The sequence below is a fragment of the Lutjanus erythropterus genome, chromosome 2 (assembly GCF_056507025.1).
Source record: "Lutjanus erythropterus isolate fLutEry1 chromosome 2, fLutEry1.hap2, whole genome shotgun sequence".
Taxonomy (NCBI): domain Eukaryota; kingdom Metazoa; phylum Chordata; class Actinopteri; order Lutjaniformes; family Lutjanidae; genus Lutjanus; species Lutjanus erythropterus.
This window is the reverse complement of record NC_139318.1, coordinates 26651075-26664555: the sequence shown is the minus strand read 5'-3', so window position 1 is coordinate 26664555 and position 13481 is coordinate 26651075. Positions and strand designations below refer to the sequence as shown.

The window sequence follows — 13481 nt, the reverse complement described above, 5'->3', positions numbered from 1 at the left end:
TCTTTAGTAGGGCTGCATTGCTGAGAGTGAGATCTGTTCAGGGAAATGGTATTATGTTCTGAATGTAGATTTCTGACCCTATACTAACAGCTCTGCTGCCAGCACATTATAAAAAACTAGGTTAAGCATCTTCAAAGGCTTGGGAGGAAAAATGCACCCTGGATTTGGAGGCTGTGGAGATGTATTGCACCTCAGCATTAGAAGCATCTAACAAATGAACACCCTGAAGAACAGAGCCTGTATTGATCTTTGCCAGCCGAGACATTCGAACAATACTGAACAATCTCATTTGTTTAAAAGCGCCTCATGCCATCTGTGCAGATTCAAATGTTAGCAACTGTTGAAAGAAGGATGACACCTAGCCCAAAGAAATTCAGCGTTTTTAAACTCATCAGCTTCCAAGAGGCGTGACCATTAGATCTAAATGAAAAGAAGAGGTATGTTTTTCATGCATTAAATGATGAGCCGATGTAAATGTGTCGGAGCCCTCCTCCAAATCCTGCCGTGATTCGACTTTTAATCAAGCTCCCTGAAGAAAGAATACATTAGTGCTGCTTTCAGCATTCCCACAGAGAGCAGTAAAGCAGTAAAGACAGCACGGGAAGGAGAGTTATGCCTGACACGAGCACCCCAGTGTCCACTATTATCCACCTGCAATCTCAACATATCTCCACTACAGTGAAGTATTGCTGGCCTGGTATCAGGAGATATATCTTGAGACATACTGTATTTACATAATAAAATATGTCTATTCACTTTTGCCACAGACAACATCATTGCTGTCTGTGGCAAAAGTTAATACTGTACATAAACAAACACCAGGACTCATTGAATAGTCATTATTATCATTAATCCACATGATACAAGGGTAATTAATTTTGAGTATTTGTCAAAATTAAACATCTCTACTCATTGATTATATTGACAGTTCTGGTGATACCATGTCCATTATCCTAGTGTCACACAGTTGTCTTATTCAGATAGACTAGAATATTGTTTTTTCACACTTGGACCAAAGAGTTTTTTAGACCATTGCCAGTTTTTTGTTTTTTGTTTTTTTTCCCCCAAGAATCTGGTACATTTTGTGAATTGTGAAAGGTGCTGTCAAATCTGGACATGGTAAGAAAATACATTTCAGGTTCTCCTCAAAAGCTGGTCTGGCCTAAAGCCAGGGTTGCAACAATGGCCATGGCAACTTCTGACAGCCCACAGAGACACCTTTTTTCTAACCAACAGTCCCAAACTCAAAGATATACAAACTAGAATGATATAAAAAAAAGAGAAAAGCAGCAAATTCTCACTTCAGAGAAGATGAAACCAGTAAATAATTGACATTGTTTGCTTTATTAAACAACAGAAGTCACTTGAAACTGTTGCAAATTAGTGTTACTGTTGTACAATTAAGGGAAGAGAAAATCAAAACTAATAGAGCCTGGACAATTTATTGGCTCTCCGATTTTGTCTTCCAATACTCACCTATGACAGATATATCAGTATCAGCGTATGGTGTTCAGTATGCGTCAATATTGAAAGGTTTTTTGTTTGTTTTTTTACATAGGATACTCAGAAAAAAGATGCTTAGGGTAGATGGGCTGAGCTGGGGCTCAAAATGCTTTACAGCACTTGTCAACATTCACCTGTCGGGAGAAATTTGGGATTCAGTGTTTTGCCCAAGGACACATCAACACACAGACTGGAGGAGCCACGGATCAGACCACTGACCTGATTAGTGGATGACCTGCTCTACCTCCTGAACCACAGCTGCCCTGTAAAATATCCTGCATCTATTACACATTTTTGTCACAAGTGCTTCATAACCACCCTTGATGGATCAATTAGAAATAGTGTGTGGTATATGTTTGGGTTACGTGTTATATATATGTATATGTATATGATAAATTGGCCAGTATATTTTGTACTACCAAATATCGACATTGGCCCCAAAATTCCAGCATAGGTCAGGCTCTTATAACTATATTGAAATAATGCTAGAAAAGTATTTCGGTTAGTATTTACAGTGTTTAGACAATTATAATGTTGTGACATTCACCACAGTTTAGAGTCACCTTGTGTGTAAAAATAAGCTTAAAATGGTTCCTCCACCAACCAACACATTAAAAAACTGAAACAATACTGTGCCAGCACTCAAGTATTTGAGCCAAGTGTGAAAACCTCTTATATCACCTGTAGACACCTGTAGATCTTACCTGACAGGCTTGATAAAGCAACTGGTGCTCAAACTTTTTGATGCCGAGGATATTCTGGAACATCTCATACAGCTGGTCTTTGCTCAGGATCAGCTCAGAGGCCGCGCTGGCAGTCATGCGTTGCTGCGCCTTGCGAGGATCCTCGTCACCCCGGTAGATGGTGTCAAACTTGGCCATCCAGGAGCTGAGCACTGTCTCCTTGCTCAGGCCGTCGATCTCTGGAAGGCTGCGCACACGTTTCTCAATGTGCCTCTTGAACACTTCCCTGAAATCGTTGGCTGAGAAGCCGCCGCTCTGGACCATCTTAGCCACACGGTCACTCTTCAGGAACACCTACAGTGGGAGAGAGCAATACCACTAATTACAGTTATGTAAAAGATATTATTTTAAATGATTAGTTACATTTAGTTTCTAAACATTCATATTTATAGTAAACAGCAGTAGTGCAAAGCTTTTCTGTCGCACTGTCTCAAACAGTAAATGTATTTGTAAGCAAAAGGAAACCGTTAAACTGTTTTTCTTCATTTCAAATAAATAATCAGAGGCATATATGTACGACTGTGAGTTGCATTCTGTCTCCTGCTAATGACAGACTAACAAGGACAGAGAAAGGCGAGGCTATATTGTCACAGCATCAAGCAAAGTAACCATCAGAGCTGACTGCTTTGTCACTCTGACAGTCACATTTTGTTCTTAGCATCCATTATGGCGGAAAAGCAGCGACTACTGTACTGAAACATTGCACTACAGTGGTACATTAGCTTTGTCATTCGGTGTGTGTATCAGTGGATAACAAAGGTTTGCAGGCTGAAAATAATAAGATGTTAAGTCAGTCTTTGGTTTCTCATGTGGAAAACGGTAGACCACAGCATTTAGAACATATTCGCCAGAGGCCGTACACAAAGCAACCTATGATCATCCATAATTTAGCTAATAATAGTGGCCCTCACTGTTTCAACAAACATGCCACCTATGTTGAAAATTATCTTTTTTTTTTTTGTTTATTGACCACTATGCTTTGAGATAAAGTGAAAAAAAAAGAAAAAAAAAGTACTTTCGCACTACACCTATACATTATGTTTTCTGAGGCTAATTAAGTGTTGAAATTATAAACGAGAAAAGAGGTTTTCATCATTCCACAATCACCAGTGTCTCAGCGAAGACTAGCAAACACACTTGGGAGCTGTATCGGTTTTAAGTGTTTCCAATTAGGTTATATCTCAGAACATTTTCCAGGATGTTGTGTTCTGGTATTACACTCAACCTCTTAGTCACACTAGTACAATAATAAATATCATTACATCAGGACATAGTTGATATAATGATATTTTATGGTTCAGCAGCCATAATGCTATAAATCTACCAAATATATGAGATATTATTATAGCTCTTAAATCTTAAAAAATCTATAAAGATCTCAACTTTAAATTGCATGCTACTTATTTTTGATATCAAATTATTTTTGTTTTTACTTATTTTATATATATATTAAAATTATTTTACTTTATCCATCTATATTCTGCCTCATGCAGCTGGTAAAATACACTAAAATCTAACTTGTATTCATGGCCATAGCTTTGTTACACAAGCATCTGGAGCTGGTTGGGGTGAACAAGCCAGGGCAGGTTGCACACAACCCAAAACCTGTCTGGTCTCATGTAGTGTGAGACTGTAAACCTATTACCTAGGACACAATAGGCCAGGGAAGAAGACTACCATAAATGCCTGTACAACTCCTGTGTAAGACCTCCAGAAGCCAGAAATGGTGGACGGTTGGGCATGAGGCTAGAAACCTCACCCTGCAAAAAGACTACTATGCTACAGAAACTACAACCTTTACTGTAGAATATTGTTGCAGCCTTATTTTCCACAAAGAGGATCCAAGTTCAAATTCTGCCACTAGGGGTCTCTATCACATTAAAACAATAAGAAAAGGTTATATTCACTTTTAAAATTCTCTAGGGTCTTAAAAAACAACCATTGCCAATGAAGATATCGCTAACATGACTCAGGCAGAAATTATATTCATGGTCGCAGTAATCTAAGTTTATTTCACGTTAGAATTAGTCATGTTTGCCGACTTCCTTCTCCTCTCTCTGATGTATCCCATGCTTTCCCGGAAGTTATAGCAACTAGCAGCAAGTAGGAAGCACGTTATTTTGAATAAATTGTGGACTTCTCTTCTTCGTTTTTGAACATTGTTGGAAACATTTGCGATAATATAAGAGCACAGCTCAAATAAATATTTATAAACATATGTCTAGCATCTTTAGACAATTTAATATGGAAATGTTATATATTACAGCTTTAAGTATTGGCTTAATCTTATGTTGGTAGAAAGTGACAGGATCTGTGTGTATAGACAGGGAAAAGACAAATATCTCCTTCTGTAATCAAAATAGTTATGTGATGCTTACATGTTAATCTGCTCCACATTTTTATTAAAAAAAATGTTTGGTGATACACTAATGATGGTTGAATAGGATATGTGTCATTGCATTATACAAGTTTGGATACATATTTTAAAGCACAGTTCTTGTAATTTTCTTCACCCCTCAAGCCTTAAACTGCAATATATTTACATTCAGATTAAATATCACAAAATAAACTTAAATCTTGCTAAGCTTTTACATACTGCAGAGGTCATCCTGTAATTAACCTCCATGGCAGCCTATATATGTGTTTCCCTGATGGTTCCAATCTCAAACCTCAGTTTCTCATAATGGCTATGCTTCTAACTCCATCATGGATTTGGCCTTTAACGTATCCTACTATCTAGGCTGCGTTTTGTACTATATGTACGGTAATAATGACTTTTTCATCTGCGGATTGAATAGCGAGGTTGGAAAAGATGGCTGTGTCAGCCACATGCTCTGACTCATAATCTGCACTGTGAAAAGCTTCAGCCACCATTTTACCACTCAGCCGTCTGAATACAAGCATTTTGACATGGAATAGCAGGAGGATTTTGTCGTGCTTTTTATGACTGAAAGCTGGTCGTTTCTAGTTTTAAATCTGCCATAAAAAAAGGTGATCCTGAGGATATGGTGCAACAGATAATGAATATTCAGTTGCATTTGTACATTTCTGATGTGAATGACGTATGTAATCAAAGCACAACACATTCAGTGATGCATTTGAGAGAATCAAGTCCCTGTGCTTGGATAACAAAATGGTTCTGAATTGTGCTGCTGGTTAGGGTGTGTTCATACCTCATTGTAGCTCTGCACAGCATTGATAAATGCCTCATCAGCCACAATTTGTGTGTCTCCATTGAGGAAGGCCTGGAAACGATCCTTGGTCTGCTGAAGCTGCTGCTTGGTTATCTGTGGAAGCAAGGGCAAACAGAGGACACCTCAGCGTTATGGTCAGCATGGGAAAAACAAGCAGACATTAGTTTAAACAACCCATTTTGAATAGCTTATCCTGGCAAGGAGTGCAGCCCAAACATATTTCTCCCCAGAAACTTACTCAAGCTCCTCCTGGGGGAACACTAAGCACTCCCACACCGGTTGGTGGTAGTGTTTCCTGAGTTTACCTTTGTATCCTCTTTTAGACAGGCATGTTCTGAGAACCTCCGAAGGTAGGAGGCACTATCCTGTCAATGCGAAGGAGAATCAGCTCAATATCAAGGTCCTCTGAAGGTCCTCCCAAATCTCTGAGCTCCTCGTCCTAACACGTGGAGTGAAATAAAGAACTGACTGTGTTCACAAACTCTTTCTTTCAGTCACTACCCAGAGATTCTGACCGAAGGTGAGTGTGAACTAAGACTGAGAGCTTTGCTTTATAGCTCAGCTCTGTCTTTACTACTTAGAGTCTGATACAGAGCCTGCGTTAAAGCAACCAGTGCCCCTAAACAGCAGCCAGTCTTACAGTCCTTTTGGCCATCTCCCATGAATAAAACCCCAATGTACCTGAATTCTTCTACTTGGATATTCTCCCCTCCTAACCTGAGCAATCCACAAACCCAACTGCATCACAATCTGCTGCAAAGTGTTCCAGTGGACATTGTAGGTCATGGCTCAATGAAGCCAAAAGGACAACATCACCAACATATAGAAGCACCACCCTAATACCACCCATTTGGGAAAACAGGCCTCAGCTGTGCTTTGACATGTTGTCCATGAATTCCAATGTCAAAAAATGAACATCCCAGATGCAGTGCTTTGAGTGTACAAGAAAAGTATTTTTCATAACAACCATGATAAAATAGAAAAGACTAGAAAAGCAATTTCGGTCTGTTCATTGGTCTGTCGGGTCGTTCCAGACTGAAATATTTCACAAACTGACATGACATTTTATACAGATCTTCATGTTGATCTCCCAACATTATGTCTAGCACCACCAGCAGCTTATATAGTTAGTTATTATTTACTACAGTAAAGATTCAGCACCCAGTCTAAGATTGAACAGTGAGTTGCGGATCTCATCTCAGACACTAAGCACTCATAGGCCAGTTGGTACATGTTATCCCTGTAGTGTTTCCTAAGTCTACCTTTACATCCTCTTTTAGACCATCATGTTCCGAACACTTGTGAAGGTAGGCGTTCAGGAGACAGATGAAGGAGGATCAGCTCAGTATCCAGGTCCTCTGAAGCTAAGCTCCTCATGTTAACACATGGAGCAAAACAGAGAACTGACCATTCACAAACTTTCTTTCAGTCACTACCCAGAGAATGTGACTGTAGGCGAGAGTGGGAACTAAGAATGAGAGCTTTGCTTTATAGCTCAGATCTATCTTTACGACTTAGAGTCTAACGCAAAGCCTGTATTATTACAACCAGGGCCCCTAAACGCCGGTCAGTCTTACAATCCTTCTTACAGTTACTCATGAATAAAACCCCATGGTACCTGAATTCTTCCACAGAGCAATCCATCAACCAATTCAACTGCAAACAGTTTCAGTGAACAGTGTAAGTCACGGCCCAATGAAGCCAAAAGGACAACATCATCTGCAAATAGGAGAAATGCCAACCTCATATCACCCAACTGGGAAAACTACAGGTCTCAGTTGTGCTTTGATATCCCACCCATGAATATCACAAACAGGAGGGGTGATGAAGCCATGCCCTTGTCAGATCCCAATGTTAAAATATGAAATCCCAAATGTAATGCTTCTAGTGTACAGGGAAGAAATGCTTTATCGCAGGCATGATAAAATAAAAAAAAGTCTAGGGAGTAAAGAGGTACAACATCATACTTTTTGGCGATTTCTCCAGTTATCCAGTGAAATGACTCAACATCTGATTAACAGATTGGCACCAAGTTTCATACAAATGTTGGTAGTCCTCAGAGGATTTATCCCTCTGGATTTGGTAATCTTCTGATTTTTCCTCTACTGTCACCATTTAGTCTAGATCTGTGGTCTAGAAAGAAATATCTTGACAACTAATCGATGAATTACCATGAAATGCCTCCATCAGTAAGAACTGTTATAACATCATATAATAAACTAGAAGATTCTGTGGATTACATACAAGACACTGCATGACTCACCCTCAGTTACTTTTCCGATTGCCTTGTTTCATATTTCACTCCCTGACCACTCCAATCCTCAAACCTCTGCCTTTAAAACATCACCCACACCAAATGAAAAACAAAAGGCGACCACACCTTTGCAGTTTTAGCTCCACCCCTCTGGCACAGTCTGCCCCAGTCAGTCGGATTTGCTGAATCTTTGTGTGGACTGTTTTAAGTGGCTTCCAAAAAACACATCTCTTTTGGAAAGCCTTTTTAAAGATCTTTCCCAACTTTACTTTGGGCTTTTAATTTGGTCTTTCTGTGTTGGATTCTATATTGTAATTTAACATTTAATTTTAAGATTTTTTGTAATAATATAAAGATTTACTTACTTACTCACTAACTCTGGTATCCCTGCCTTTTCATCATCTAGTGCCATCATCAGGTCAAGTTTGTAATTTGTCAATACTTGCAAAAACCTGCAAAACTGACTTTCACATTAGCCTAAAACATGTTAGCATGTTAGCATTATTATTGTGAGCTTGTTAGTATGCTAATCTTACCATTTAGCAGTGTGCTACAGGCTTTTAGTCTTGTTCAGGTAATGTCTGTATACCTTTGCTATTATGAACAAAAACTGATGAAAAGTATTTGTATACGCTTATATAAATAATTCTGATATACATTAAATGTATGGTAATGTTTTCCTCAGAAGGATCTGAATATTTCCACCCATTATCTGTAACTGCTTATCCTTTGCAGAGTTGCAGGGGCTGCATCCAGTCCCAGCTGACATTGAGGAAGAGACAGGGTACGACCTGGACAATTCACCAGTTCATCACAGGGCTTACACAACCATCCAGGCTCACATTCACACCTACAGGCAATTTAGAGTCACTAATTAACCTAAACTGTCTTTGGACTGCGGGAGCATGAGCTTGAACATCCAGAGACCTTCTTGCTGTGAGCGCTAACCACTATGTCCACTCGAACATTTGTCATTATATTCTATTACTCCACAATCTGCCTTTAAAAAGCATAAGCCAGGAGTTGTGTTGTGTTGCACGTGTTTTCTCCATCTCGCCCTTTGTTTCACTTTCAATGCTCGCTCAGGTCTTGGTGTCCTTGGATTGATTTCACACATTGTTACTGAGTCAGTGACCTAGCTGTCAATAGACTGACAATCTCTCTCTGACAACTGCTTTCAATCTACAGTTCAAGCTGTTGTGTATATCAAACAAGCACAAGGACCTGCTGGTAACATGTGTGTGTGTGTGCGTGTGTTTCTGCGTGCCTTCAGCCGCACATTGCATGTGACAGACTTTGGTGTAGGAGTGAGATGGAAAAGTACCACATATCATGTGCCTCAGCTGCAAACTCAACACCATCTGTGTGCCCATCGTACTACTCCAACCCCCCTTCAGGAACGCTCAGAAAATGAGGATCATGTAACATAAATTTTCTTTACAGGAGCCAAAAAGCCAGAGTTTGGTCTAAAAAGAAAGATTTACAAGGGTGCATGTAAACACAAACCAGATTCCACCAAAAGACCATTCCTACTTCATCCAAATCACAATTGTTATAGAAGAGTGAATCTCGGGGTGATGTACCATTTAATGTCCAAACATAAAAGATCCACTTACAACACATAAAAACACATCAACACCACCAGAGATCAATACTCATGTTCCCACTTAAAGGTTTCAGGTTTAATCATCTTTGCGATAGCTAGATGTAAGATTAAACAGAAAGTGTGGACCATCCCTTCTATGTTTTAATAGACCACAGTGTTCAAGGAACATCCTGAGGCAAGAAATGTTAATATTAACACCAGTATGCAAATCAGCCTGGTCTATGGAGACACGCAGAGGCTGGAGTCGATGCACTCGTCCTTGGTTTGTTGTCCGTTTCCGAGGAGCGAGAGGGCAAGGATAAATACATCCCACTGTTCTCTCTTTGTGTTGTCCTTCCTCATAATGTGCATTATTATATAGTATATAATGCACTGAATAACATGTATTTATGAGACTTTCATTCCCTTTTTCTAATGAGAGCAGGTTTCTTATTAAATTCTTTATGTACCATTTTCTGGGCAGGGTCCTTATGTAGAGTAAACATTTAATTAAAAGGAATCAATGTAAAGAAAATGTGTGCGCACCTGCTCAGGCTGAGTGATGAGCTACAATCAATTCACCAAGAGGGAAAGCAAAACCAAGAAAGCAGCAGGAATAATGTGTAATATACTGAGGTAGGATTTAAGCTGAGGTGGTTTCTGTTGAAGGGCTGCTGGGCTTTTGAGAAAAGGTACAAAACAGACTTGAACCAAGCTGACTGAAATGTTTTAGGGCAAAGATAGCACTTACACCGCTAGACCTGAGGTCACGCATACTGCAGCTTTCTTGAAAACAACCGTACACAGTACACAGCAACAGCTACACGGTTTAAAGTGCCTACAAGAAACTCGTATGCAGACAAAATAGAGCTCTGGTGGTCAGTTTTATTGTCTTTTGTTTGGAGCTGTATTTGGCAATGGAACAATGAAGGACCTGATCAGAAACTATTGATAATTGATTCGGTTGTTTTAGCATTACTTCAAGCAAAAGCTTCCAGCCTCTCAAGTGTGAAGATTTGTTTAGTTTTGTTTCTTTACATATTTTTGGGGAAAATGCATATTAATAAACATTACTGTAAATTTGATGGCTTAAGACCTGATGGGATGAAATCTTGAAAATTATTAGTGATGTCACCATTATTTCCTTCCTCATACTGATTCCAAAACTTGAACTTTGAATATCAGCTGATACCAATCTGATACCAGTATGTTTAAAATAAAAAATAAAAAATCTGTGCGGTCATTAAATACATTGCAACTTATTTTCACTTACTAATTGATATCACATCTATGGATGTGATATGATTGTTCATGTATTGTTGTTGTATGGCCTGGCTCAGGTTAAAAAACTGGAACATAGCAGGGTCCTTTTTTGGGGCCAAAAAATAATGTGATATCGGATCAGTGCGTAGACTCATGTACTCTTTGAGTCTCGATCCAGCATTTTAGGCTGCATTGGAAGCATTACTTGTATCAGAATAATGGTAGAAATTATCATGAGAATTCTTCACTATTTTCTTACATGTACAGACAAAATGATTAATCATTAAAGTAATCCGCACATTAAAGTTGCATTCATGTGGTGTTGGAATAATAAGAAAAATTAGTTTCCAACTCATATGAACGCCTCCTCGAAGTTGGAACAACACTTCAGAAAATCGATGGAAATTTTGGTATACGACCGGCAGAGTTGTTGTCTGTTGATGTCATGTATGCAGAAACATGGCAGACTAAAGTAAATGTTTGATTGATATCTCTTAATTCACATGTTGCACATTAATTTTTTGGTCATATGTAGTGTTATTTGTAATATGGTATTTCGTTGTAACCATTAGTAACTAGAGTGAACTAGATTAGTCAGTTAAAAGGTATTCATTAGCATTAATCTTAATTAAAAGTGTGGGACAAAATCACTTTGTAATATACAGTAAAGCTTCAAAGTGTTTCAACATACTTTGATAACAACACTGGGACGCTAGTCTCAGCCAGCCCATCAGGTGTTCGATTCAGTGCCAGTTCCAATTCTGGTGTGTAGGACTACAATGAAATTATAAAACAATTATCAATCCATTTTGATGCATCAAATTATTTGATTTCTATACATGATTTATTCTTCTTACTGTTTAAAAACGTATAAAGTATTTAGTTTAGTTACACACAACTTGTCCCTGGTCCCTTTTATTTTAAACTTTACAGAAGCCAAAAAGTTTCCCTATGCTAATTCTTAAGCCATGACGCACGTTTACATCTAATATATTTCACCATTGAATTGGTTCAGCCGTACGACAATCATAATGTAGAAAATGTTTTAAATTCCTGATTATTGACTTCTCTGCTCATAATCTTTCAAGATAGAACTGTGATGCATCTAAGAATCGATTTTTCCCAACCCCTTACAACCCATCACCCGGATGCTACAACAAGTATAACAACAACAACCATATCCCAGTCTACCATTTCTAGCATCCATGTTGTTTCCACATTACAACTTAAAAGCTCATGAATAAATCTAAGTTGGAAGAATGATTTCCAAACACAGGAAATGGGACCATCCAAGGAGTATGTGAATGCAGCGTAATCCACAGTGAAAATAATCATTAGTTGAAGCCTTGGCTATAATCCACGTGGTCAAGGACACACTGGCCTCTATTAACCGTGCATAATGACTTTGTATTCACATGTAGCTATAGGAAAATCACAAAGATATTACAATAAACTGCAGGAGACGGGGTATTGGCAGTCCTCCAGACACTGGCAGAACATATTTGTGTTTTACCTGAAGATTTTTCCATGAAAGGTCAAAGCTAATGCTACTTTTGCTTCTGCTGACAGTTTCTTTCCACCGATCTGACTTTATGTGACAACACAGCAAGCTGCTACCTCTGTGTGCGCGTGTGTTTACGTGTGTGTTTATTTGGAAAGCTGACACTGAAGTACACAGCAGTAAACCAGGTGAAGAATAGGGAGAAAAAAAGAATAGTTCAGCTGCATAAAGTATTTATGACTTTCAGCTGTGCATGCTCTTTATTTCATTGCTGATTGGAAAAACTGTGCTGATTAGTAACCAGGCTGATGGATGAGAGAAAATGCCTCCATTTTCATCAGTATTGCCAGACTCCCAAGACATACTTTCCTGCGTTGCTGTTATTGATTCTCTCTCTGTGGCTCTTATCAAGATTGCAGTGTTACACGGTGATTCATTGGCTCACAATGAAGTGGGCAGTGACATTAATCACCCTTCACATATCAATAGAGGCGATATGCACACATTGCATCAGCCTTATTTACAGTAACTTCATTACAGTTCAAAATGACTATGGATTTGAGTTTAGTTCCACCATGTGTGGCTGATACAATGTTTGAGTCGATGCGAAACATTTAACAACCTATGAATCTTTAATTAAAAACTGGTTTCATGATGAATTATAAATCTTTTTTGTAGTTTAGATTATATAACTATCGAAAAGGTCATCTTCCATGTATTACTGTTTAATAGACAATAGACTGAATAATTTCAGAATTTCAGAATTTTAAACTTGCATACATTACTAGAAAAAATACTTGGTTCCTTTTTCAATACTACAGAAAAAAGACAAAGAAGTTCTAGGCACACAAAATAGGATATTTTTTCTTTGTATAGCTTTGGTACTTTTGATACACGCAGTAATTGTGTAAGTATTGCTACTTTTTACAACCTAAATTGGAAAGAAAATCTGTTCACATTTTAAGATATATTGTGTTTTGCCCCTAATACAGGTTCATATTTTAACGGCCCTCAGGCACAAATCTTGTAAAATGAAAACTGCCTTTAGTGATTCTTCGGTCAACAGAAAAAGATTATTTCTATGTGCTGCTTTGTCAAAATGTTGTTGGTCTTTTTTTTCCATTTGAGTGGAGCGCAGGAGAAATTGTAAAGAGCGTTTTATAACATATTTTGTACCACGTGAATGAAAACTACAGCATCAAAAACTGAGGAAATTATTCATTTTAAAGGATGTTCAATACTTACAGCTGTCAATCACTTCCTACAATCTAACAGGTTAATATAGAGATTGTTCAAGGCCATGGGAAAGATCTTTTAATAATACTGAGGTCATGAGTCAAACATGAAGGCCTTAATGTTACTTCAATGCCTCCTACATGCTGTCAGGAATAAAATCCTGGTGGAGAAATATTGATTCCTCTTTTTATTTAATAGTTGG

The 13481-nt window shown here is 38.3% G+C and overlaps 1 protein-coding gene across 8 annotated transcripts in view; it reads right to left on the bottom strand.

The window, feature by feature from the left end:
* cadpsb (Ca2+-dependent activator protein for secretion b) overlaps window positions 1-13481 on the bottom strand; it is a 93577-nt gene that overhangs the window by 60189 nt on the left and 19907 nt on the right. For all 8 annotated transcript variants that reach the window (XM_084735388.1, XM_084735398.1, XM_084735407.1 and 5 more), the window contains exons 2-3: window positions 5420-5533; window positions 2208-2540 (exon numbers count right to left, since the gene is read on the bottom strand). In XM_084735388.1, the coding sequence (XP_084591514.1) occupies window positions 2208-2540; window positions 5420-5533 (447 nt within the window). The remainder of the gene's footprint in view (window positions 1-2207; window positions 2541-5419; window positions 5534-13481) is intronic.